This window comes from Telmatherina bonti, assembly GCF_933228915.1.
Source record: "Telmatherina bonti genome assembly, chromosome: 7".
In the NCBI taxonomy this organism is placed as follows: Eukaryota; Metazoa; Chordata; class Actinopteri; order Atheriniformes; family Telmatherinidae; genus Telmatherina; species Telmatherina bonti.
In genome coordinates, this window is record NC_136625.1 from 22,883,870 (window position 1) to 22,911,492 (window position 27,623).

The window sequence follows — 27,623 nt, forward strand, 5'->3', positions numbered from 1 at the left end:
TGTAAAAGCATTAGAAGCACTGTCTGAAGGGAGGCATGCTGCAGATTGTAACAAATGAGCAGCTATCTTTCTGGATTTTTTTTCTTTTATTTTTGTTTTTTTTTAAAATAGCTGTACTTGTAAACAGTGTTTGTGCAGGACTTTCTGGATTCCATATACATACACTCATGCAGAGTTTTAATGAAATGAAAAATGTGACAACATGATCTAAAATAAAAAATAAAGCATAGCTGTATCCTGCAGCATGGTTACAGGAAGTCTGACATATTGACTGTGTCTTAATTTAATAATAAAAAAAAACAAAACAAGCAAGCAAAAAAAAAAAAAAAAAGCATTTCATTTTCTTTACAAGAAAACCTCAAAAGAAAGCCAGATCCAGCCAAAGGCGCCTCTGTGTTGTATTTATGTGTAAACAAAGTGATTTTTCTACAATTTCCACCCTCAAATGATCACAAAACGTCTGAGCCGGTAAGGTGAGATAAGAGGACAACCATCTGGTTCTTACAGAAGACACCAACTGAGAGCAATACCCTGCTTCACAAACATGAGATACAGTATTGTGATGAAGGAGCTTCTTAAATACAGACTACACTGGTCCATCTTATCCACCTTCTGTCCAAACACATGAACATGCAAAAACTAAGGGGAACTGGGCACGAAATGACAAAGACACACAAGCTGTAGTTGTCATACCTTAGATTCATGTCTCAGCTGATTTGTCTGCTCAAAGCATTCACGCCGTTTTTTCCAATTGTTTTTCTTCTTTGCGGCTTTTATTCCAGTGTGTCCCTGCTCTCACTTCCCCACTCAAAAGAGAAAGGATTACAGCAGCATCACTCAAAGCACATCTCTGCTGAGTTCCATCTATCAGCCTTGTCCCTGAGCAATATTTCTGTATTGCTCTCAAGTGGGAAGATCAAATATTTGGTATTGCACAGTGAAATCCATTCAGAGGTTCTTTGCTGGATCCTTACTAACCACTGCAAGAGTTTTGTTTTTCCTTCTTAAGCCAATTATTCTACATCAGATCAAAGGCGCTTATTTATCATTTACAGCGGATGAGGTTAATGTAGTGGGACTCACAAAACAGATACAAATTTGTGGTCATGCATTGATGTTTAGGTTAAGAAGTTGCTGCCTCACAATCACTGCTGTAACCAGTTCAGTCCTGAAAGATTATACATACTAATGTTTTTTTTAATTTATTTTTTTATTCCATTTCCCTCTTTTTCTCACTCCTTTACAGGTGTCTGAAAACAATGGCGGGGAGGCTTGTTCCCGGCGTACCACTGGTACAGCAGCATCACTGGGCCACTGGGCTCACTAAAAGCTGGATCTTAGCTTTGGCTCTGCTTGTTGCTCTTCAGGTATGATTGTCAAGACAGAACAACCCTGATCGATTCTCTGTAAGCACAACACAAGCATTTTACATAATAAAATCAGTCATTCTGTGTGCTAACACATGCTGCATTGTGATAGTGTAAAGCTGAATTCTGATTTATTCTTTTAAACTGACAAACTAAGTTGCATTTTTTTGCATGAGTCGTGGTGTTTTTAAGAGACTTTTTTTTTTTAAATTCCCATTTTAATTGTTTCACAACTATTGTATAATCTCAAACAGCCACTTGGTAGCTTGTTTTTTTTAAATTTACAAATCCACCTCTAACATAAATGTGACACTGTAGAATGTAAATAAAAATAAAGATGTTGACACCACTATTAATTGAAAATAACCTTTAATTGACTTGGGTAAAATTGTGGGTCAGTTTTGAATGATTTGAATTTTGATCCCAGCAACAAGAAGTCAAGAAAGTTTAGCACCAAAAGGCTGGATACGTTGTAGAATGCTGAGGAAGTGAGTGATGCATTTTCAGGGTAATTCTGTAATGTTTGCATGTTTTCTTAGCTGATGAGCTGATATGAAACATCACCGATGTGACCAGACTGCTGTTGAAACAGTATCTTCGTTTTTCATCTTGAAATTAACTTTAAAGTTGATTTTATATACAGTTTATTTGATTGAAGTGTGCAGGGCTGCAGAGTTACATTTATTAGCAAACTGCACACTTTGGCTTACGTTAAATATTCAATTTCAAATACTATGCATAGTTTTGGAAGTTCACAATATTTGTGTTATGTTTGTATTGAACTAAGATATGCATGCTGCATTGTTAATGGAGAGATTTGCTTTGTAGTTTTGTTTTGAAAAAAAAAGAAAAGTTTTGCATCCTCTAATGCTTCATCCAACACCACTATTTAACAGATTTCCTATAATTAGTCGCCATGATAGAACTATTGGGTAACTGGATGATGTAAGTGAAGTGGTTACCCTGCTCACCCAGTGGAGTTCAGATTCGGATTCCTTTCACTTGTAACAATATTCCCCCTTGAAATATTATTGCTTGATTAATATTACATTCTCCTGCCAGACACAGACAGCACCACCTGAAACTGAACTTTCACTAGTCTTCTGGAAATTACCCAAAACCTTTTATGTGAATATTGTTTTGTCAGTGTTGCAGCCACTGAGAACATTCGTCATATGTTGTGCCTTATTGCCATCTTTTTTTTTTTTTTTTTTTTTTTTGTCGCTCTGGGTTCTTTTCTTTGTCTTCACTCCATCATTTTGTAAAGGAAAAACAACCAGAATCCCCTGAGTCTAAACAAGGCATGGTGTTTTTGTTTCATATTGTCTTTCTCTCCAGGGTGCTGCTCGTGCTGCTCCATCAGGAGACAATAAACTGGTTCGAACCAGTAGAGTGAGGCGGCAGACCCCAGTGGGGGATCAGTCTCCCTCTGCTTCCTCAGTCAACCAGACCCTGCGGGAGCAACCCCTGGTGTTTAACCATGTCTATAACATCAATGTACCTTTGGAGTCACTGTGCTCTGTTGACCTGGACTCCTCTACACCACCAGGGTCAGGTGATGGTAAGAACTTCTGATCATTCAAATGGTCCTGTTGAAACTCAGTTTAGCAATTTCTGGGTCTATAATTAAGGCACACACAAGGATCCTATATTTGAAAGTTTTTGTTTTTTTTTTTGTTTTTTTTTACACTTTTTTCTCTACTTTATAGATTCCCGTGCTGAGTTGGGATCCAGACCTTCAGTGGAGGGCCCACTAGATTCAACTGGACCAACAGAATTCACAGAGCAAACGCTAGATCCTGACAGCCAGGTTAGTATTTCAGCAACAGTACAGTTGTTTGTAACTTAGTAGACACAGCTAATGAGTAAATTTACATATTATTCTCAGAAATATAATATTTTCAAAGCACATTAATTATATTTTCAATGATCTTAATGAAACTATAATGAAAGCAAATGGATAAATGGAAGTAATCAGTTCTCAATGAAAAACTAGCAGGTTCTCAGAAGTTACTGCTGTTTTCAATTGATTGTCCTACTTCTCCCACAACTTTGCTGTTTTGATCATTTTCAGTGGTGATTTTAGCAGCAGGTAACTGTTAAAAAAGAGAGAAAAAGCTCTGCAGTATGAACCCACCTGACATCGTCAACATTAAGCATCGATACATTAACTTTGCCAGAGGCTGGTGAACAGAACGAATCAATTAAAATGCATGTTTCTATCAAAACTCCATTGACAGCAACAAGAAGGGGTGCAGACAATGAATTAAAGACATGTCTTTAACAAAATGTTCCAAACCTGCGAGATGCAACTCAATATTTGATTGATCACAACTTAATGCAATCAAAATTATTTGAAAAATTGAACCATAGAAGGAGAACTTCTCCATCATAACTTCAAAATGAGTTTGAATGAAATTATCCGCCAAAATTAGTGTTTTGACCAAACTGTTTTTGTTCAGGTGACATTCACTCACCGCATCAACATCCCAAAGGCAGCATGTGGTTGTCCAGCAACAGCAACAATTCAGCAGCTGGCAACCAGAGTGGAGATGTTGGAGAGAGAAGTTTCCCTGCTCAGAGCTCAATGTGGATCTGGATGCTGTGGGGAAAGTTCCGCCATGGGTGAGTTCTGTGTAATACTTCAACAAAGTATTCACTGGATATTAAGTAAAAAGTTGTGCATTTTATCCACAAAACCTTTTGTTGTCAAGGTCATTTTTAATTGAAACTACAACAAACTTTTGGAGACAACGATAAAAAAGAACTACATGACAAATGCTAAAATTTTGCCGATTTGACATAATGAAGAGCGAGAAATTCTATAAGTAAACCAGACGGAAAATAACAGACAGTCAGTGCCAGATTATTGATTCTGAAGAGCAACTTGTTTTTATCTGCTGTGGAGAAAGGGTGTGGAGAAATCTTTGGTGCTGTAACTATTGTAATATGAGAAGTTGGAATGGACAGAACAGAATAAATTAGGGTTAAAGGATCTACTTCAATGACACCGTCACCCATTTCAGCTGTTCTTTGGAAACACTCCATCTCTATAGTGAGGATATGATTTTCTCCTGCAGGTATGATCACAATCAGAAAGAGAATAAAGTGATTGGGTGAGAAAGACAGTGGACAGATGGAGAAGCACAAACTGAATTTTTCTGTGGATATTTTTGTCCAGTCAGACCTGGTGAAGTTTGTCAACATTAATGCTCTAACCTTGACCAGATACTTCCAGTATCTTACAATACATTGCATTCATTAATCAGAGACTCCTCTTCAAAGAAAATCAGATGTCATTTTATAATGTAACATGTATAAATGTCCTTGCAGGCCGTTTGGACTTTGTCTCAGGCTGCAGTGGCCATGGAAGCTTCAGCTTTGACCTTTGCGGCTGCATCTGTGAGGAAGGCTGGACCGGCAAAAACTGCTCCGAGCCTCGGTGCCCAAATGACTGCTCTGGTCAGGGAGTGTGTATCGAAGGAGAGTGTGTGTGTGACCGTGACTTTGGAGGCGACAACTGTTCAGAGCCCCGCTGTCCTTCAGACTGCTCTGGACGTGGTTTGTGTATTGACGGGGAGTGTGTGTGCGAAGAGTCTTTCACGGGTGAAGACTGCATGGTTGGAAGGTGTCTGAACGACTGCTCGGACCAGGGCCTGTGCACCAACGGGACGTGCCAGTGCCGACCAGGCTACGTTGGAGAAGATTGCTCACTGGTTTACTGCGCCAACAACTGCAGCAAGAAAGGGGTCTGCAAGGAGGGGTTCTGCGTCTGCCAGGATGGCTTCGCTGGAGATGACTGTAACTCTGGTAAGCTCGTAATTTCTAGCTCTCACTTCAGTCTTCGGTTTGATCTGCAAGTACAAAAAGTTCTTGGACATGTGTGGTTCTCAATTCCCTGCAGCAGAAAATCTCAGCAACAAGTTTAGAAAACTGAGATCAAAGTGCAACACAAATAGCCGTGCTCTTGTGTCCTCTTGTGTTGCTCTATTCACTCCACTGCCACGCTTTCTGCTGCTCTCTCCATGTTGATAAGAGATGCATGTTATTGGACTTATTACACAAGATACTCTTTTTTAGATGTCTAGCAACCTCTCTGTTGTACTTAAACCATTGTTGCTGAGACCACTCAGTCACCTACAGATCAGAAAGTTGGTGGTTTGATCCTCCATATTTTGTATGCATGTGTAGTTTGAACTGTAAAGGGCTGTGAGTGGTCCATCAGACTAGGAAAGGAAGGTATAAATGCAGCCCATTTACAAGGAGCAATGTAAGTGCTGTGGTGGGAACTGTAAATGCACTTAGCAATTCTTTCTGATGCAATATAGCAGAACTGATTGGCTGCGTAGCTGTTGCCATTGCTAAAGGTTTAATATGTGGTCTGAGAAAACAACTGGGTGTCACAACAATGAGGCACTCTGACACAAGCTCAGCCAATAGAAAAGGTGTCACTTAATTTGTTTACAAAAAATGACAGAAATCTCCAAATGTAGGTATAAAATATAGGTAAATTGGTTTTTAAAATAATAATAGTGAAAATAAATAAATTTAGATTTAGATTGACTCTTTGAAAGACTGTAGAAAAAGGCAGTGGAGGAAAAGTTAAAGCTGAAGAGACTTTTGTTCTGCTGTACTAAGCAATGAGAACAAAGAATGAGGCATGCCACACACTAGGATTAGAACTTTAAATCTCTTTGTTCACATAAAGAGTTCATACCAGCAGCCACCATGCAAACTCACACTTTTAAAGATTATATCAGAATTATATTACATGTTAAATACGTGTCATTTACTATAATGTTTCTACAGAATGTATGAAGAGATGGTTTGCACATGTCCCACTTTTGTGCTCAAAACACTAAATTAGCTCTCCAGTCTTTATCTATTATTGCTGAGTCATTTTCTTTAATAAATAATTATAATTATTAAATCATCTAAAAGAAAAGTTTGAACAAGTCATCTTGATTTCTCAAGTCAAAATGATAAATGGTTTACTTTTATAATTTACTTTCATTATTTATTATGATAAAGCAGAGAAATGAAATAGATCCTTAAGGAGCTAAAACCTACTAATTCTTTGATATGACTAAAATAAATAATATTTTAAGTGATTGCTTTTCATTGAGATTGGCTAAATGTTCATAGAACATGTTTATACTCATAAATTTGTTAAAACTTGTCAAAACTAATGAATCCAGTTGAAAAAGTGCCAATGATGAGCCTGAAAAAAGTCGCATTCAGCTGCGGACAGAGCTGCAACAATGGCTGCAGCTGAGACGGTTTCTGAGTTGTGCTTGCCTTTGATAAAATTCAGATCACTATTACCCCTTTTCCTACTGGCTGGTTCCTCTGCTGGTTTGAAGTCTGAGTTACCAATAGTTCTTTGGCCCTCTACTGCCAAAGTGCCAGTTTCTGGCTCTCAAATGCGGTTCTTACGAGGCTCCAACTTTTTGCTGGGCAAGACTCATATTGATTGCATGAACGATTGGGAGTGCAGTTACCTGGCTGACTGATAAGTCTTGAAACCCTGAACTGTCATTTTCAAATAAAAAAAAAAAATCAAAAAAGGTTTTCTAAAAAAGAGACCCAGTGTTTCCTGGCATTGTGGTTATCCTCTGAAATTCAGCATGATCTGGAGGAGGCTAGTCAGAAAAAGCCCCTATTTGAACACCTACAAAGGTAGACAGCTGCAGCAGGTTACAAAAGAACTGTTGAAAAGCTGGTAAGTAAATTTCGAAAGTTTAGAAAAAAAAGATGTCAGAGAGCACAAAAGACTTAGGATGTACTGGCAACAGGTCCAGCTCGCCAACCCAAGAGTCAATAAAAAGCCAGAGTAAACTTCGGGACTTTTATGATCCTTTTAACCACCTGAAAGCCATTTCCACAACTGACCATACATGGCTCATCTGGTAGTTGTAGGTTTGTTGTTCATTGTTTGTTGTTGTCTGTCTGTGGCCAAGAAGGGTTTCATCATCCACTTTTGTAGAGTGTAAGCTGGACCACCAATGGCAGCATGTCTAACAGCCAGATATTGGGAGTTTGGCTTGGTCCAGTAACTGGTTGATAGAAGTCTAGTATCTAGACAAGTTTGGAAGGACAAGAGCAGTTCTTTTAAGGACAAAACAAACCCCTCTATGTTGACAATATCTGCCTTAGCACTTCCTCCTTTTTTCTCTTCAAGGCAGAATTATTCTGTAACTTGATAACATTTTAGATGATGTAATGACGCAGCACTGACTTGGCTCTGTATCTGTGGCAGAAAAATACAGGTTCTTTGAAAGCACCACAGTCAAACCAGCGAAGCACTGCCATTGCACCAGCACCGAACTAGCATAGATTCCTCTTTAGTTGAAAAGGGTATATGCCAAAACACCACAGCCTCTTCTGTCATTTGAGGCACCTGTCAACAAAGTGACAGATGAGGACAGACAAAGGACCAAGTGATAGGAAGACAAAGACAGAAAATCTTATTACTAAGGCTGATTCTTTCATGCTGCCCTCCCATTTAATATCTATACCAAGTGACGGAGACAAATTGCTTATTTCTTTGTAATTAGCCAGTGCCTGTTGGCGAGAGTTTGTTGAATACAAAACGAAGCAGTTCAATTACCAGAGGCGTGCAGGGTGACAGGCTTAAGTGTTTCATGTTATCAGAAGCTGAAGAAAGCAGCATGCATTTTTGCTTCAATTATGGTGGCCTATATTCCTCCACTATGAGAAACAATAAAGGCTGTTGAATTTAAATAGGTTGTTTTAGTCATGGGATGAGAGGTGGCATGTTTACGTTTACATAAAAACAATACATATATAACCCAAAAAGTAGAGATCAACTTGTGTTGAAGAATAATATTGAGTCCTTCCAGCAGTGGTGACCAGTAAATTCTGTCACTGTGATTGTGGTGTTCACATGCTTGCTCTTGTTACTCCTTAAGATGTCTGAAAAAAGAAAAAAAAAAAATTAATTTAGATTAATACAAATTTAATTGACCCAACATGGTTTAATAAAAATAAAAAATGAATTTAGTTTTTTTGTTTCCTTTTCCACTGACAACAGTGGCCTCTTGTGTGGTGCTCAGCTAGATCCTAGACAGCCTCCTAGACAATCCTAAACAACTAATGGTTTGCCTGTATTGCTTCTGTCCAAAACAGCTTTTCTTTCTGAGAAGATGCCAACTTCAGATTCTTTAAAATTAGACTCACAATAACTTTGTTTCTGGGCACCTGATAATAAAACTACTTAATGAAAGGCTGGAAAACTATCAGAAACTTAATAAATAAGGATGATAAATGGCTTTTTAGGGGATTATGTTCCCAACTGTCAGAAGGCACCCATATCCCCAAAGCCAGCTTCTCCCTCTGAGATTATACCAAATTCAGATCTTTCACTATTGGACTACATTCACTTGTAAACTATTGAGCAGCTTATAGCCTCTTATGTCAGCAGCTAATGCTAAGACAGCAGCGATACCCAACCTACATGCTTCAAATGCTGCAATGATGAAATGAACATTTAAGTTTCTAATACTATTAGAAATTGTTTGCAGATGTTAGCTCTGAAAACATCTTTTAGCACCAGGGTCATTCATCACGTCTGCAGTGGCCCTTTTGCATATTTACTTTATTGCTTCATCATGTTGTTCTGCACAGGGAAGTACAATTCAAGTCAATTCAATAGGAACAACTATGAAAGAACAACATGAGTTTATAATGTAGACTAGATGTTTTGTTGATGGGAGCATTCATGGGTGAAACTAGTAGTCAAAGCAGTGATGACAGTGTCAATCAGTATCATATGCAACAAATCAAAGAAATCAGGGCGAGCTTTCTGAGGTTCGTAGTGTTAGCTGTGAGCAACACATCAATGCAGTCAGCAGACGGCTCTAAAATGATTCTGTGTTCCCTTAGTGACAAAGTGTCTAAGAGTGTTTTTTTAAGGGCCCTAATAGATTTAGTTTTTCTTATAGCAAGTTTTTTTTAAAAGTAGCCCTAAAAAGTCTCAACATATATCTCAAGACTCCTTATGTTGTGTTTTAAAAACCTATTTTTCTTGCTGAGTATCTTCACCGCAGTGATTAGATTTCTTGCCTCGAATTTTTTCCGCTTTGACATCACTTTTGAAGATTCAGTCTAGTGTTACAAAAGCCCATAATATATGAATAAATTACAGATATAGTTCTAAAAAAAAAAAAAAAGTCAGAGGTGAATATCCATTCAAATATGAACCAGAAGTTTTTATCAGCCTAGAATTTATTTCCAAGGGAAGCAGAAAAATGAAATCTAGATTAAAAAATATGAATGTGAAATGTTTCATAGTTGGCGTTTTGACGCTGTAATGGACTACTAAACAGCTCCAGCCCCCTCGCAACCCTGCATTTGAATATTCCATTTTTTATTTATTATAACAAAATAAATAACAAAATAAATAATTCCTTTATCAGGGAAAAAAAAAAAAAAAAAAAAGCATAGGAGCACAGTAATTCTCAGCTTCTGTACAATGGACTAGACTGCATTTAAGTGTTAGCCTTTGCTGATACTGACTGTTTTCATCATCTCTAAAAAGACTCGTGCCACTGCAGCCCTACCCTCCCATTGAATAGTGATGGACCCAGGTATCTGAGGAGTTGCAATTTTGAGAGCTGCAGTCACATCTCACTTATTCTATTTGCATTAGTACTGTCAAAACCAAGCTACAATTACCGGTAGGCTGATATTGACACTTTTTAAAAAAAAAATTAATTCAAATGTGTTCCTTTGCACTTTTCTCATCACGTACACAAACAATTCACACAAATAACAGTACGCCGAAATGCTCTGAAATAGCATAGCTTGAACAACAGTACTGTTCTATTTGACATCAGCAACTATTTGGCAGTCACAAGAAGGGTTTGCTGGACTAGGGAGGAGAGGCACAAAGGTAAGGGAAACAAAAGCCTCAATGAATGTTCAAGCAACATTTAGAAAACGTTCCATTTCAGCTTTACGACAAAGTTGACTTAGCAACCAGACCAATGTTGCTGTGGTGCCTTGTACCCATATAGGAGCTTGTCCTCCTTACTCAAGGAGGACAAAGTCAAACAAAGACAGATAACTACACCCTTAATTTGAGTATAAGAACCTGAAATAGTAAGAGCTAAATAAAAATAGGATTGTAGATTAAAAGTTAAACCAATTACGTGATACTGAAAATGAAACGTTTAACATAAATAAAAGCACCATTATCAAAAAAGTGTTAAGTTGTCAAATAATTAAAAAATAGAGAACATTTCTCTCTGTAGACAGTGAGACGTCATTGCAAACCCAGTACTGACTTGCATACTGTATGTGATCCTTGCAGCTGGCACCACCCTTTTGTTTTCATTCATTGTAATTGTAGATAAAAAGAACTACTTTTACAAAACACAAATAGCTTTTTCTTCATTACAGTGACAAACCAAACATATCTACAAAAATTGTTTCTCGAATTATATATGTTACCTCTGTAAGTCTCTACTTGGCACAAAAAATTAGCTTAATCTAAGCAGATGCTGCCAGGATGAGCTGTCATGCAAGCAGACCCAGGAGTGCCGTCTCCCACTTCACAAGGCAAACAACTACCATAGAAGTCCATAGAACCTACGATATAAAACGTTATACAGGCCATTATTTCTTTTTCTCTAACAGGTTTCAGTTTATTGATTTAATAAGAGGAATTCTATTAGTCAAAGAAAACTAAAGATAAATTAGTCTTTGGATGGTGCACTGACCTCCATTGTGCATTTGAGTTTTTATCATCAAGGTTTTAGTTTGGTTGATTCTGCTGCATCTGCCTGTAATAGCATGCTGATTAGACCTAATGAGACTCAGACTTCAAGTGAAATTCTTGAATAACCTTCAGTAACTTGCCCTTTTTTAAACAAACCCTATAAAGAAAACATGACTGATACATTATTTACTATTTTTTTTTATAGAGAAAAAAGACAAAAAGCCTTGAACATTTGAATTAGTTCACAAGTGATCCAAACAAATTAAACTAGGATGGACTGTTTTTAAATGGTCAATGTTTTTAACTCAGCCAAAGAGGTCCTGAGCAGCGACATACATTGCGGGAAGTGTGCAGTTTTCAGTCCTTACAGATAAAAAGCTGGAGATCTTTTGAAAAACTCTGAGCTATTAATGAAACTCTGATGGTAAAAAAGAAACAATAAAGTAATTTCAGTATGTGCTACAATTATTGTGTCAACTGTGATATGTAAACTGTAATGCGGGCTGTGTCCGAATGTGCACACTAGTCCCTGAAAATATTTTATTTTTCTATTGTGCCTTTTATTATTTCTTTGTTGCATATCTATTCAATAAAACAATTTTTCAAACAATGAAGTATCTATAGTTTCTCACAGCTCAATTTGCTCGCCACCTCCATTGCAGCATTTTTAACCTGCTGTCTCCAATTCATTGTGATCTATTTTGATCCATCCAGTGACCACTGATGCTCGCTAATTTTCAGTATTCACTGTAATCAACACATACAGTATTTTACTCTCTGGACATTCAGATGAGGCCAATGTAGCACAAAATTCATAGACTTTCAAAATCTGCTTAAACTTATATTTAAGCAATCAAAAATAAGAGGATAAAAGAGGATCAGGTAAAAGAGGATGTCTGGTCACCCTGAAATCAGTAAAAGTCTGTGTTGTTTTTTTTGTTTGTTTTTTTTTTCGCATCCCTGTTTTTTCCACAACTGAAGTTTTCCATTTCTGGGCACGTTATCATGTCAACAATGACCTGAGACGGTCGGTTGGTCTATGTACATGACCACATACCACGAACATGCAATAACTCTTTGTTTACATATCACAGTTGACACAATAATTACAACGCATACTGAAATTATTTTATTCATTTTTTTTTTTTTTTTTAAGCAGTGTTTTTATCTGTGTTTTTTTATTCATCTGACTTTTTCCAAAGATTTCCCAAATTTTTATCTGTAAGAACTGAAAACTGCTCACTTTCCCGTGGTGTTACGTACGCCGTTGCTCACTTCAGATTATGTGAATTCCATTGTGGTAGTCCAGAGGAAAAATGCTAAAAGCAGTGTCACTTCCCTTGTGGGTTATTGTGTTATGTTCTTGCTCGTGTTGTGTTGTGGTTTATTGTGTTGTGTTACGCGTAATTGTGTTGTGTCCAATTGGGTTGTGTTGTGGTTTATTGTGTTGTGTTGTGGCTTTTGTTTTGCTGTGACACTTCCGGGCCACCGTAGGCAATGCTCCAAAAGACATTTCAACTTCATCATTCCTGAAAATGTTTCCTTCCGTACTCATTTTATCTTTTGCACTCAGCTGGAATTAAGTCTTTATTTTCAAGTACTTCCTACAGCTTTTTAGCTTCCAGCACGCCTCCATTCCATTGCACTTCTCTATCCTGTGGATTACTGCTGTGTTCTTTGATTTGCTTTTTCTCCTCATATACCCACCAAAGTTGACTTGAACTGATTCAATAAATGTAGTTGCAAATGCTCCAGGAGTTTTCCCTGCTGCTTTGAAATGAACAAGCTGCTGCCCAGCATGCCCCATCTGTCAGGTGTGTGAGGAAATAGCTGAAATGGCTACTAAAGTGGCCAAAAGTTCCCAGAGGAGGGCGAACGCTGTGCTGTAGTGTCCTGTATCACTGGGGTGAGAGGTAGTTTATCACATCATTACACTCAGTGCTCCTTACTCATGTCTGTCTTCTCTGTTTCACCCGCGCTGTCTTTATCTCTCCCTTAATCATCTTTCACTGTTAATTATTTACTCTCCTCACGTACGTCTTGCTTCCTCCTCTCCTGTTCTTGTCTGCCCTCGGTGCATCTTCAGCTCAAACTGTTTGTGCCCGTATTTTGTCCTCCTACTGGATGTCCTTCACTTGCCTCCTTTCCTCCCCTCCATTGTTTGTAGCAGTGGGAGCTGTAAACACTCCTGCTTATGGCTGTACATTTACATTCAGCAGCACCTCTCAGGTTTATGGCTTGAATATCCCCTCTTCAGCTTCCTCAGCAAGCTCTGCTGGCTTCTTCTATGGGCGGGACTGCACAATGCAGTCAGCTTGAACATGACACATACTTCAAAAGGTGACTGAAGATGTTTTAAATCATGACATATACTGTTATATCAGAATCTACCTGGCTGCCAGCTATCTCTAATACAGCAGTCATATGGATAGTATCCATATGATCATGGACTGAGTCAGAGCTTTGCTTCAGGCTTGTAGAGTGATTAAAAGCCGCCCTTTGAGCGGAACCACTTCAATGTGTAAAGGGCAATGCAAATGTTCTGATCTTTGAATGAAATTTTTCTACATTGCTTTTGGGGTACAAGTTAATGATTTTTTGTAATGTGTGAACTTGCAGATTCTTGTCTGTGGACATGGTTGTTATAGTCTTGCTCACAAAACTTAACTAAGTGCACAAACTCATAGTGGCAGCATGATATGTGATGTGATGTGATGATGAGAAGCATTGAAGACTACAGAGGCAGTTGAATGGCACATGATTATTACTCGTCATGCAGGTCAGGCTCATGAATGGTCTATATGTGAGCAGAATCTAGATTGCTTTGTAAATTATACTAATTTGAACACCTTGCTTGGGAATCAGCATTTCAATTTTAATTGTTTATTTCTATCCATTTATGTGATACCTGTAATGAGTGATGATGTTTCTGGTGTTTCCTTGAGGCTTCTGATAATCAATGGAGTTAATGAATTTACATGAAAGAGCTTAGCTAATTTAACTCTGCATAAACTACATAACTCTATGACTGCCCACCCATTCTCCTCCACGCTCCCCATGAGCTAACAGCTAATAACAGATATTTCCAAGGACAGAGATGTGGAAAAAGGCTACAGCCGTGGACTGAATGGATAAATTGTTTTACAAGCATTGAAGGTGGTGTTGCTTATAATGCACACTCCCTGTACATGCAATGTTGTTCAGTAAACCTTGATGTAATATCTTGAAATGATCAGCATAAGACCAACAGTAATATTTTGTGTTTCAACAGTGGCACCTGCCATGAACTTAAACGTACGAGGAGTGACAGACCATACCATTGATTTGGAGTGGGAAGGGTCTGTTGTGCTGACAGATTTCTTGGTGACCTACACGCCAAGCAGCCAAGGAGGTGAGTACAGATCTGAGCTCACATTTCAAACCCAGTGAGACCGCGATAAATCTTTCTGTTGTATTAAAAAATCTTGAAATCAGAGCATGATTGTTAAAAGGTGCATCTTTGTAAAAATGTGTGTTTTTGCTTGTCTTTCTGTCAGGTGTGCAGCTAGAGATAAGGATTCCAGGCAACACCACCACCTGCACTATCACAGGGCTGGATGGAGGCATGGAGTACAATATCAATGTGTTTGCTGTCATTAACAACACAATCAGTGTCCCAGCAAGTATCACTGTTTGGACCTGTAAGTATACCTTCTTCATCTTTCTTCCTTATTATTTATTTATTTATCTTTTTTTTTTACCTTTAGAGATTTTAAATAATCAATGCAATTTTTACGAATATCTTCTGTCTTTTGCACTATTTCCCGACAAATTCAGTCACATAGGTGTAAATCTACACATACCTTGTCTATATTCTTCATCCCCTTAAGTCCCCTCCAAGTGTCAATAGACTACACCACCTGCTCTGCATTAACTATCACTTACACACACATATACACACACAGTTCACAAATATTAATATTGTGTTTTTACATCTGATGAGAAACATGACTGATGTATCGATGCTTTCTAAGTGTGCAAACACATTAAACCCCCAAGTAAGTAATAGGCTCTTCATTATGTCATCAGATGTGGCCACATAAATGTATTTCCATTACTGCCATCCAAGCAGGTAAAATTATCCTTCATTCCACAGATAAATTAATTTTATTTCACTAATGGTCAAATTTTCAGCAATAAAGTCACATTAAGGCAATTAAACTTGATGAAGGTATATTTCAGTAAAAATATGATTTATTGATATGTCTTCAAATGAAACCTAGAAATACGTTTGGTAAAAATTGCTGCCTGTAAAAAAGTAAATTTAATATTTTGCAGAATTAAATTACATTTTATTGTAAACAATGCAACGAATGCTGTGTGAAGATTTATTTCTACCTTTATTCACAGTGCATGTCTTAAAGGGAAAAAAAACAACAAAAATATATTTATTTATTTATTTATATTTATTTGGACATGACAATGCAGGTTATTGAACATTTAATAAAATGATAATGTAATCATGCAGGATTGTAATTTCTGTCCACAGAGGAGAGGATCAGGAAGCACAATGAGAACAGCTCACAAGATGCAGAAAAGGAACTGATCTCATAAAAACCGAAACTGAACCACAGGAAATGGGAAAAAAAAAAGCAAATTCTGACTAAAAACTACCAAACTGCATTGATTCATTGGGCTGCAGTATCATCAGGCCTGAGGGCAGCATAGAGAAGAGGTTTCGGCTGGGTTGGCCGGCTCCCCATTGGTTCTCTTTGGTTTTGTCCAACAGCGTTGTAGGACTGGGTTCTCCATCGACGCCAGTTTGTTCCCAACAGTCCTTTCTGCTGACCTTACTAACCTCCACAAACCATGACACTCTGCAATGGGCCTTTTAGAAAAATAAATAAATAAATAAGCAAATGAATAAATAAGTAAATAAATAAATAAAAAAGTTGAAGCATTACCCCCTGCTGGCAATTAAATAGATACTCATTATCTTTTGCTTTACTAAAACCTGTTACATACTCAAGAGAAGTGAGAACTTTTTTCTTGTTCTCAAGGCTCCGAGAAGAAAATTACGTCATTTTGTTCTCCCGGACGTGTTTGAAGACAGTTCTTGACAAACCGGGCTGGCAGAACTTTTTTCTTGCAGGGCTGGGAGAAGTATTGTGTGATTGGTCGGACATTTGAGGTGGGCGTTGTTAACACGGAGAAAGCATGAAGCGGAGTTGCTGCTTCCGTGTGTTTGCTGTTGCCGGCAAAACGGATTGTTTTGATAAAACAGCTGATCGAGGTGGTGAGAAAGTACGAATATTTTTACATGTGGCATTAAAACACTCGGACCCAGCCGCGCGTGCATGACCCACCCTGCCGCGGACGAAGTTGCTTGTTAAATATGAAACTAGAAAAGACTTCTGAAATTGGAAACCTCCGCCGAGCACGATGTTAAAGAGTCCTTTTAAAACATTCCTGGAACTAAACGGTGATCCGAATCGCCACCAAAATTTAATTAGTTTTTCATTTTTACATTTGCAACAACTCTTGAAATATTTATAACAACCGAGTTCATTGCACATAAAAGCAGACATCGCCCCCCCCGCAGTGACCCCTTTCCGCTGCAGACGTGCTTCTCGTGGAGTTTGTATGGACCTGCTGAACAAGACGTTTTTTCTTGTTCTTGCAGCCTCAAGAACAAGAACTCAGTTCTTGCTTCTCGTGGAGTATGTAACAAGCTTAACACAGAAACACAGGTGGGAACAGGTGGGTTGAAGTGAACTTGATACAGTGGAAACTTTTTTTGGTGAAAAAAAGAAAAAAATCTTTAGTGACTGTGTCCACCTTGGATTTTTTTTTTAATACTTTAAATAAACGAGGCCTATCAAATTCTGCAGAAATAAAACTATTTAAAATTGCTCTTATTTTATTTTCTTGTATTTTTATTTAGAAAAGAGACAGCACAATGTCTAAAGGGGGTGTTAGACCTTTGTCTTCTTCCTGGGTGATCAGCTGAAACAAGTAATGTGTAGGATGTGCTGGGTCACATGCTGGGTCATGGAGAATATTGTGTAGTTTCCTCAGACAACAGCTGGTAGAGAGAAGGGTGACCTCTGGGAGGTTGGTCTGACTGATTTCTCCCAGTGCAGTGGGAGAACCACAGTAATAGTCTTTATGTCAGCACAGTTATAACATCGTGAGAGAAATTCATCATGGGCATCTGTGGAAGACTGGCTCTCCTCAGTTAGATGCTCCTCAGTAGAGATGCTGTTGGGCCTTCCCTGTCACTGAGGCAGTGTTAATCCCCCAGGTCAGATCGCCTGCCAAAGTTACCCCCAGGAATCTAAATCTGTTAACCTGCTCAACCAGTTCACTTCCAATGTAAAGAGGAGGGTGCATTAGCTGCCTAGATATGCGGAAATCGTAAGTTCTTTGGTCTTTTTTGTGTTAATGACCAGATTGTATTTAGCACACGATTACCAGTTCATCTACCTCCTTTTCATTTGAACTAGTGGGGTGTACCAGGTAAACACTAAAACCTGTAAGATGGTCTTTCACAAGGACCAAAGTTAGAGAACCCTGATATACAGACATATCCCTGGGTGGGGAAAATGAAATGTGCTTGCCAATTCTGACACTTTTCTCAGAAAGCTCAGAGTCCAATTGTTTGTTTTAGGTACAAGAATTTTGATTTTATTTTATTCTGTTTATTCTGTTTTTATTCTGTTGATGTGTAAACACACTATTATTTCAAATATGCAAAGGAATAAGTTGTGTGTGTAAACGTGGTGTAAACCGGCCCTTAATCTACCTCTTATATATTATTAGAGCAGTCCTGGTAGTGCAATACTCTGCAGCTGTCTGCAGATCTAAATGCTGCATACCTTGCTTTCACAAATAGTCTGAACTTGTGAGTCATCCACTGTTTTTGGTTGGGAAACACACAAATCTGCTTCCAGGATGTGAGATTGTCCACAGAGGACTCTGTGTGATCCAAAACAGCAGTGGCATGTGCATCCAGAGAAATGTTAGCGTTCTAGCTTCTGAATACACCACAGTCTATGAAGTGTAAGCGATCCCAAACCATCCTCAGACCATGATCTAACAAACCTGACAATAAGTCCAGATGTTCTGCTTTTAGTTGTTTATCTGGGACATAGCAAGAGTTTGACATTGTCCGGCAGACCCAGGTGGGAATGCGCCGGGGGCTGTACACACCTGCGACACTGGTATACACTTTATCTGTGGTCATCTGTAACCCGAGAAGACATAAACTGTGAGCATTCTGTCTCTTCAGGTTGCATACTTCACATTTCGATGGAATTTGTGCACCAATTAAAATCCCCTGCAGCATAAAAGCTCTCTCTGGATGCGCAGCTAGACTGTTGTTAACGCCATGATGAAACTGCGTTTCCACAAGCTCAGCATTAACATCTTTAGACAGCTTCAATTTATTTCTAAAGAAAAAGAAATTGTATTAATTCAAGCAACACAAATTCCACATCACAACTGCATAATCTTTCTACTACAGACGTATGTGTTCACCCAGAGGTGTTAATGTAGATGCACAGGCACCAGCATCTTACTGGATTCAGCAGTCCTACTGGCCCGTTAGAAAGTGAAACCCGCTCGCTTAATAGCAGCATCTGAAGTGGTGTGGTCCGGCCATGTCTTCTTAAATGTCATACAGCTACAGTTAACTAGGCTCCTTCAAAACACCACTTCTAGTGGTAGCTCATCAAGTTTGTTGCTGGTTGGCTCATCTTTAGAGAGGAAGATGGTGGCTTGAATGGATTAGCCTTTAGACAGACCCACACACTGAGCCACTTTTCTTTCTTCTGCTTCTGCTCGCTACTTTTCTTCTTTTGGAGTCTGAGGAAAGAGTCTGATGTTTTTGGTAAAATAAATTTAAAAAAATAAAATAAAACACTGATAAGTCAAAGGTGTCATTAGCGAATTTGATGAGTTCAGCTGTACTGAACTGCCTCTGAGTGCTGACAGTGTGAAATGAGGCAAATTATCACCAAAAAAGTGAAACTGTTACTCCAGTTGAGATATTCCCATCTGTTGTGTCTGTCTGTTGACATTATTTGTTGGTTAAACAAAATTTAAAAAAAAAAAAAAAAAGGATGAAAGGCTGAACAAAAAGTCTGAATAAAATGTTTAATTTGGAAAGTAAAGCATCAAGATGTGTAATGTAAGAATGTATAACTCTGTCAACCAAAGGTTCCATATCAGCTATTTTAAGAAAAAAACAAGCATCCACCTGTGATTTATGGACTGTGTAGGTACGTGAAGACCAATAATACCTGTCTGACTTTGTCTCCAGATCTCTCCAATCCAGATGGTTTACTTTTCAAATCCATCACAGAGACATCAGTGGAGGTCCAGTGGAAACCATTCTACTATTCCTTTGATGGATGGGAAATAAGCTTCATTCCCAAGGTAGAGCAGAGTCTGTGTGAACTGGTGGATATTGTGTGATTGTTTTATATACCACTGCACACTGATGTCAAGCACATATGCAAGTGCATCATAAAGTGGAGGATATTAAGGTAACCTTTGCTGTACATGCCTTTTCAACTTGAATATTTTAAAAAGGTTATATAGAAACAATAAGATAAATCGCCAATCTATAAGATTAGAAGAAATTTATTGACTGCGTGTCTTTTTTTTTAGTAGAAATGCTCTCATGTGGCAGATAAAGTATAAAGTATATTCACAATATAATAAAGTATATTCACAATAATGAAACCATTTTCTTGTAAATAAATGAGTAGCAGATCAGCTTTGGGCTTCAACACTGATGTCATTAATAGTAATGAATGAGGTGCACAGACATTACTGAGGGCTTCAAACACTTTTTCAATTATTCTATTGTATGATTTGAAGATTCATTTTTAGCACCAGTCAAGGTAGTTAGTCATGTTAATGCTCAAAAGTGGCAACAATTTAAAATATAATGAATCAAGAGCAAATAGAAGCATAATTAAATCCTGCAAACACTCTTTACTTAGAATACTAAGAACACAGAAATGAATGTTTCAAATCTTTTGAAGTGTTTATTCAGATTATTTGCTTAGTTAGATTCACTTTAGTGGTGTTTTTATGATGCAATGATTAGGAAATCTTTGCTGTATTCACAAAGGAACATAGACACCAAATCAAATTTGGAAACATTTACAAACTATAGTTTCAGAATGATAAGGATGTAAAGACTTTGAATATTCCATCATCTACAGCTCATGATTTCATCAACACATGATCTTTTGGCCCTCTGGCAGGTCTGTAGTGAAAGTAGGCATGAATCTGCAATGGAAATCGTTGCATTGGCTGAGGAACACTTCCAGAAAATCACCGTCTGTTAACACAGTTAATTGTGCCATCCACAAATGTAGCTTAAAGAGGAAGCGTGAACCTCATCTAGACTTACTGCTGTCTTTTTCTGGGTCAAAGCTCCTTTAGAACGGACTGAGGAAAAGTGGAAAACTGACGAGAGATTTGAAGTTATTTTTGTAAATCATGGATGTCATGGATCTCAAAATAATTCTCTTAATTTCTGAACTGAAAGAAGTATTTTGGATGCTGATCTCTGATGTTTAAGATGGATGAGCCAATAAACATCTTTACTCTTTCTTTTGCAAAACCATGTCAGGGCTGGGTTCAAAGGCAAAAATCAAAAGCCCCTCTCTCTCTAATGCCTGCTGTAAACTCAGGTACTTTCTGAACTCTAATCTTATCCCCTCTCACTGTAATTGGTTTCCTCCTTTAAGGCGTTCTCAGGAGCGATATCCTTTGGTCTGGCCATGCTGTAAGCCTTCAATCTGATGTTGAGATGCTTTTTTGTGTTTATTTTTAAGCCTTTATAAGGATAGGAAGTTTGTGAATGAAAATAGCAGGAGCTTGCTTAATTCTATTTTATTGCTTTTACCCTCCCCCTTCTTTTTCTCTCTTATACTCTGTCACATTACTTTTCTTCTTCTATCTTTTCCCATCCCTCCAACCCTTCCTCCTAATCCTCTGATTATAGTTTCCATCTACCTCTTGGTTGAAATCTGTAACACTCTCCTCTGCAGCTACCCCCTCCCCCAACCCTACAATGCCCATACCTGTTCTTTTACTGTACATGTTTAGTCCTCAGTCTTCTTTCATTTTCCTTCTCTCCTCAGCCACGGGGGAAATCATATTAAGACTTGGCAGTCCCGCCCCTATTGGATTTGATCCAGCAGAGGGGATTTTGAATTTTAACAATCTCATAGTGGAAGTAAGCATGAAAGCTCAAGACCTGCGTGAACAAACATGAAACTCACTTCAAAAGAAACAAAGAGGAAAGAAAGAGGCTGCAGCATTATCACCTGCCACAGTTTATATTAAACATTACAGGATGATATTATGCTACCCTTTTTTTTGATGCACAATTTCTTATATTTTTGCAGTTGCTTGCAAATCAGCTTGTGCTGTTCCAATTTTCCTTGCATTTCAAAGTGCAATATACATCAATATTTTGAGGAAATTTCAGGATCTACTTAAAAAACAAACAAACCAAAAAACATAATTTAAATAAAATGTTAAAAAGAAAAAAGACATGGAAACAAAATATTTCATCCATATGTATTTACCCCCCAAAATAATACTTTTTAGTGATGTGATAAAAAATATGGCATTTCACAGTTTTGATCATACTGTGGTGTGCTCCAATAATCTCAGCATAACACACACATAACAATTCTGTCCCATAGCCGGTCTAGACTCTAGTCCTCCAAGCCAGAAGTTCGTATGATCAACTGTGATGCAAAAAAAAAAAAAAAGAAGGAGAGGAAAAGAAAAACAGAAAACACAACACCAAGTATGGAAGAGGAAACACAAGACAGGGGAAGGGAGAAGGGAGAAAATTAGGACAAAAGGAGCTAAATAACCTTTACGTTTGTGGCCTCTTAAGAATAATTCAACACAGAGATTAGTTTCCCTGCAGCATCTGCTCAACCCGATCCTTAGCAAGGCTAAATGTGGAAGCTCTGAGGTCAGAAGGCATAACCAGAAGGGATGGGTGTTGTACAATGGTTGTAACATCACATGTCTCATTTCCTTAATTAAATGATAAAGTAGAAATCTATATACTAAAAGAAAGATCTAAAGTTAACTGGGCATATCCTTTACTATAACATTAGGAGGAACACTTCTGAGAATGCATGTAGAGGCCAGATATTGGAATTATGCATCATTCATGCATTCATGTGAATTTGTTTCCAGTCTAAGTGGCAGTATTGCATTTACACGTAACACAATGCTCAGGGTTTATTTTGTTCCATCCATGGTTGACTTAATGGAAATAAATACATTGGGCTCTAACTCTTAATATCCTGTTACTGATCATAACTCACTGCAGCTTGTAACTTTTCTATGCTTGCGAAAATGGTTCAATTCCCAACTTCATTGGACTAACATGCATCACAGGAAGCACTCTTAGTGAAGAAGCAGGAGTCTGAACTTAGAGCCATTTCTAAACTCCAGATCATAAAAATCATCTGTTAAATAGAAATGTGTATACCTATTACTAAATAAAACATGCAATCTGCCGTATGAAGGGCAGGAACAACCCAGGAATGACCCAGGCATTGGTTTGCCACAAACTGGAAGCTGCTGGAACACCAGACTCACCGTTTACAGTGCAGGTTTACACCTTTATGGACTGAGTTCACTTCCTACAACCTGCAAAGGTGATACCTTCTGCTTCCTGGATACCTTTGAGGAGGTTTTCTGAGCACATTCTATCAGAAGAAGACCCCAGGGAAGGCGGAGACGACCCTGGGAGAATAAGACTTTTGATTGGGCTGGGAACACCTCAGGATTTCCCTGGTGGAGGTTGAGGAAGTGGCCCAGGGAGAGAGAAGTCTAGATCTTTATGCTTAGATTTCTGCCCCTGCAACCTGACCCTGGATAAATGATGGAGAATGGTTGGATGGAGCTGATAGCTTCAACTTTGACTTATGTTTGCAGCTGACGACATGGTCAAAGAAAAAATATATTGTGAAGGAAAGTTCCTTTGTCTGATCAGACAAACATGGTCATAAAAACCATATTATCTCATATATTTGTGATATATTCAACTCAAAGAACATCAAACACCGAGGTAGGGATTTTCTATGAAAAGCCTGGTTTTCTTTAAAGTTTAATCTGGCCTCTCTTTTATTGACGAGGATAAATCCATTTTAAAGCATTTGTATTTGTTTTGTGAATCGTTCTCTTTATTGCATAGTTGGATAATGAATGCCTCCCACCTTGTTAAGCTGCTGATCTGGCTCATCTGGGTCTTCCTTGTCTCAAAGGGAAACAAACTGTTAGTTTGGCTGCTAATGTTTGAGGTTTAGAATAGTTCAACAATACTGCTCTTTATTGAAATTTAAACAGTTATTACTTTGAAAGTTTATTTCCCATCTTGGCCAATATATTTTCTATTTTGAGTAGTGTATTGAGTGTATTGTCATATAATATTACTCTCTTGCTCTTGTAATTTTATAAATGTTTTTAAAATATATTTGTTTTTATTTGTGTAAAGCATATTGTGTTGCCTCATGCATGAAATGCACCATATCAATAAATGTTAACATAGCAATATTGGGTTGATCCCCTCCTCCATCACTCTCAGATGGAATGCAAGTCATTTCCATGCAATTTCTTACGGGTTGTGTTCTGACAATATTTACCCAAAACAATATTTATGGTATTTCTGAATGCAAATGATCCTGAATGGACACAAGCATAATGTTTGGAATGTGTGACTTTTATTAACAGCTTCTATTCACTAATGTGTATTAGCAACTGGCTCGTGTTTGATAAATATGGATCTTTTTAGTACTATCTCACTTTGTGAACTTTACCCATAGGATGGAGTTCAGACCTTTTTCTACAAAAGCTTGATAGATTTGGATGCAAGTAATTAAATTCAGTTTGTAATTTACAGGGAGATCATTTTTACAGGTGTAGTAGAAAGCAGATGTGTGTTCTGCTTTCATGAGTGCATCTGGGTTGGGTTCTCAGACCAGCAGTTGGTAAAACATCTGTCAGCAGTAAGTGCATTTGCAACACCGGCTCTTTGGGAACGGCTGGGTATAGCTGGGATTCTGCGCGGATGACTGACAGGCCTTTTGGAAGCATACTAATTGCTGTTTCAGCAGAACATGGCTTTAGAGGTATCACTTTGGTCCATACATTTTTGCAAAGTAGTATGGTTTGAGAATTGAATGTGTTAAACTATTAACAGTCTATTTAAGTCCCTGCCCTCTTATGTGTGGATGCTATTTCATCTGTCAGAATTATTTAACCCTTTACTTCCCGACTCATGAAATAATGGTAATTTTTCCTTTTTTTTTTTTAATATGAGGTCTTTATTTGTGCTTTTTTTTACTTTTAAAAAGAGGTATTTACCATTTATGTAATATGTCAAAATTCTTAGAGTGTAATCTTCAGCTACCTTGAGTCTGTTTGGCAGCAGAAGACTTGCATCAGATTGTGCTCAAGAATTTTGAGTAAAGTCTTTACCATAAAGTGATGTCAAAGGTCTCAGTAACTGTATGTCTTCAATTGTTCATGCTAGGCTCTGTTGAGCTAACATAATTTTGAAGTTACTGATGTATATCCAAAAAATACCCAGTTATGTAAATAACATGATTTTTTAAAAATTGTCTAATTGTGTCTTTCTCTTTTTTTCTCCCAAGGACAATGATGGAGGAATGACTACACAGCTGCCCAGTACTATCACTTCATTCGTGCAAACTGGTTTGAGGCCCGGGGAGGAGTACACAGTTAACCTGGTTGCTCTGAGAGACCAGGGCAGAAGCCAGCCTGTCACTGCTATTTTCACAACATGTACGTATGCATGAATGAAAACTGGATATTAATGACAAGAAGATTTTCTTGTTATTATGTTTATCACGTTGATGCTTGCAGGAAGGCTAGCCTGTGTTCAATTTGCGCAGAAACCGGAGACGTGATGGACAGAAAGGTCAAATCATTAGGCTTATAAAGACAAACAAGCATTCAAAATCCTACAAGCACTTATCTGGTCCATCAAACCTGCCACTGTGTTGCCATTAGGAGGGAAAGAACACGTGTAGGGTCCCCACTCTGCTGTGAACTTAAACACAAGGATCCATGTGTCTTCTTGTCAATTTTCACAAAGAAATTTAAGATATCTATAAATCATTTAGCAATGTCCCAAAACGATTTCTCAACCCAAGGATAAGAAAAGAATTGATTGACTGACTGATTCATTCACCCACCCATCAATGTAGCTTACAAATTTTCTTAAATCCGTTTCTTTGTGGACAGCAGCCTTAAGTCTCGTCCCATGAGACACACATCTTGGTGGTGTCATGGTTAAAAGGGAAAGTATTACACTGTAGAATAAATTTCCATCACATTGCCTAATGTAGCTTTTACAGTTTGCAAAGCAAAGTTTCACCTGCTATGGCATCATTTTAAAACATGATTCATATATGAAGCAAATGGTGCATCTGGTGAATCCAGGTGAGTTTGATAGGTGTTATTAACCAGGTGGCCAGGAAATAACCTGATTTGTTTATGAAACTAAATATTAGAATGCAAAGGGTTGTTGTAGTAAATCTTAATGATTAAATGTCACGTTCAGTCCATTTGTGACAAGTGGCTGAGAGTGATGGAGTGATATTGTTATGGTTGAGGGAACAAATCTGTTTTGCACCACCAGTATCTGTCTTGACTGCAACCTGTTTTTTGACTGAATGAAATGTATAAAAAATAGTTTAAATAACTATTTAAATATCTAACAAAAACATAACTGTGGTTTTATTGTTGTATTTACAGCAGAAAACAATACAAATTCTTATTCTGTTTCAACATGTTGGTGCTAACGTGTTTGTAAGAAGACTCCTGAGTGTTCGTAGGATTTGCTCTTACTGATAAAAGACACAAAGATGTTGGTGATTGTCACGATTTTTGTCAAATATTCCCAAGTTTTTCCAAAAAATGGTGGATAAATAAGGCCCAATGATGGCTTCAGGATAATACACAATAAATGCATCAAGTCATCAAAAATATATTTTTAAGGACGTTTTCAAACATGGATATTGTAATTGTTCTGGAGAAAGTCCAGATAGTTTGGTTTGGTTTTTTTTCTGCAGTCGTTCACACAAGCACATGACCGCAAGAGGCTGCAGAGGCGGAGGTGCAGGGAACTGACTGTCTGGAGCATGCATGAGGCAGCATGTGGTGGAGAAACCATGCTGTGGAAATTATGTTGTTTTGTTTACAACACCCTATAAATAGCAGATGTGCCTCTTTAACTAATGAGTTCTGCATGCATCTGTACGTATCTGAATTCATAGAAACAAATAAAAAAAAAAAAAGCTGCATACAGGTCAGTGGAAAGGACAAAGTCCTCCACACAGTCACGTCTGGTGCAACAACAAACACCCAGGAATCGTTGGTAACCAATTCTTACATTGTTTCACGCAGTGATGTTGTGCACATTTTACTTGGGGACTGAGTGGAGAATCCCAATTTCCGTACCTGCTCTGGTACATCTGTAGGACATCTCAGGGTTCCAGGGAATGTGTGAAAGCAGTTTTAGGATACTTTTCTTTAGTTTACTAGTATTGATTGTAATCAAGCTGATTGATAGAGGGGCGATGGTACCCCTGTCCCTCTTCAAGCTGGGAAACTGCAGGATGTGTTCCAACTAGAGTTCAGGGATCTTTCATTCATATATTTTTATTGATACATGTCGAATAATGCTAATTTAACTACAAAAGTCATGCTGGAAACATGTTCAGAGAGGAGACAGAGAAGGGTCTGTCAGGGAGGGGAATCCAGGATTGAGGAGGAGCAGGAAGGTTGGAACTTGTAATGCTGCCTTTTGTCACTGATTCTGTTTAAAACTTTTACATCATTTTCAGATGCAGCTGAGGTGTTACAGGTATCTGGCTTGGTGGGCTCAGGACTGCGTCTTTACTTTTTGTAGATGATGAACAGTCGTTCTGTTAGCTTCATCACGCTGTGATGTCCAGCTCTCACAGGAGTGATTCAGTCGAGTGTGAAGCAGCTGGGATGAGAAAAGGGAAGTTTTATCCGAGCTGCAGACACAATTGTGGTGATTTCATGGGGAAAAAAGAGCTGAGTAATAGCTGAGCCAAAGATTGATTTACCAGTCGATCTATGTTCCTACCCTCACCTATGGTTATGAGCTGTGGGTAATGCCAAATGAAAGAACAAGATCGTGAAAGCAAGCGGCTGAAATTACTTGCGTCTGCAGGCTGGACAGACTAGCCTTCAGAGATAGGGTGAGACGCTTGGTTATCCAGGAGTTGCTGCTCCTGCTCATTGCAAATGTGGCCAGGGAGAGAAAAGTCTGGGCTTCAGTGCAACGGCAGCTGACCCCCGACCTGACCCCCATTAGCAACAATAAAATGGAGGGATAGATGGCAGAGACTGATCTTAGATATTGTTATAAATTCATTGATATATTTTATTTTATAAATTGTACATATTCAGCAATAATTGTTTCA

The 27,623-nt window shown here is 38.1% G+C and overlaps 1 protein-coding gene across 1 annotated transcript in view; it reads left to right on the plus strand.

The window, feature by feature from the left end:
• Nucleotides 1-1,259: 1,259 nt before the first annotated feature.
• The window catches only part of tnr (tenascin R (restrictin, janusin)), a gene marked incomplete at both ends in the record, with an annotated part of 73,499 nt that continues 47,135 nt past the window's right edge, over nt 1,260-27,623 (plus strand). Inside the window, 9 exons of the mRNA XM_079243802.1 lie at nt 1,260-1,367; nt 2,706-2,928; nt 3,077-3,177; nt 3,830-3,992; nt 4,701-5,177; nt 14,381-14,500; nt 14,646-14,789; nt 19,412-19,527; nt 24,798-24,948. Coding sequence (XP_079099928.1) covers nt 1,260-1,367; nt 2,706-2,928; nt 3,077-3,177; nt 3,830-3,992; nt 4,701-5,177; nt 14,381-14,500; nt 14,646-14,789; nt 19,412-19,527; nt 24,798-24,948 — 1,603 coding nt within the window. The remainder of the gene's footprint in view (nt 1,368-2,705; nt 2,929-3,076; nt 3,178-3,829; nt 3,993-4,700; nt 5,178-14,380; nt 14,501-14,645; nt 14,790-19,411; nt 19,528-24,797; nt 24,949-27,623) is intronic.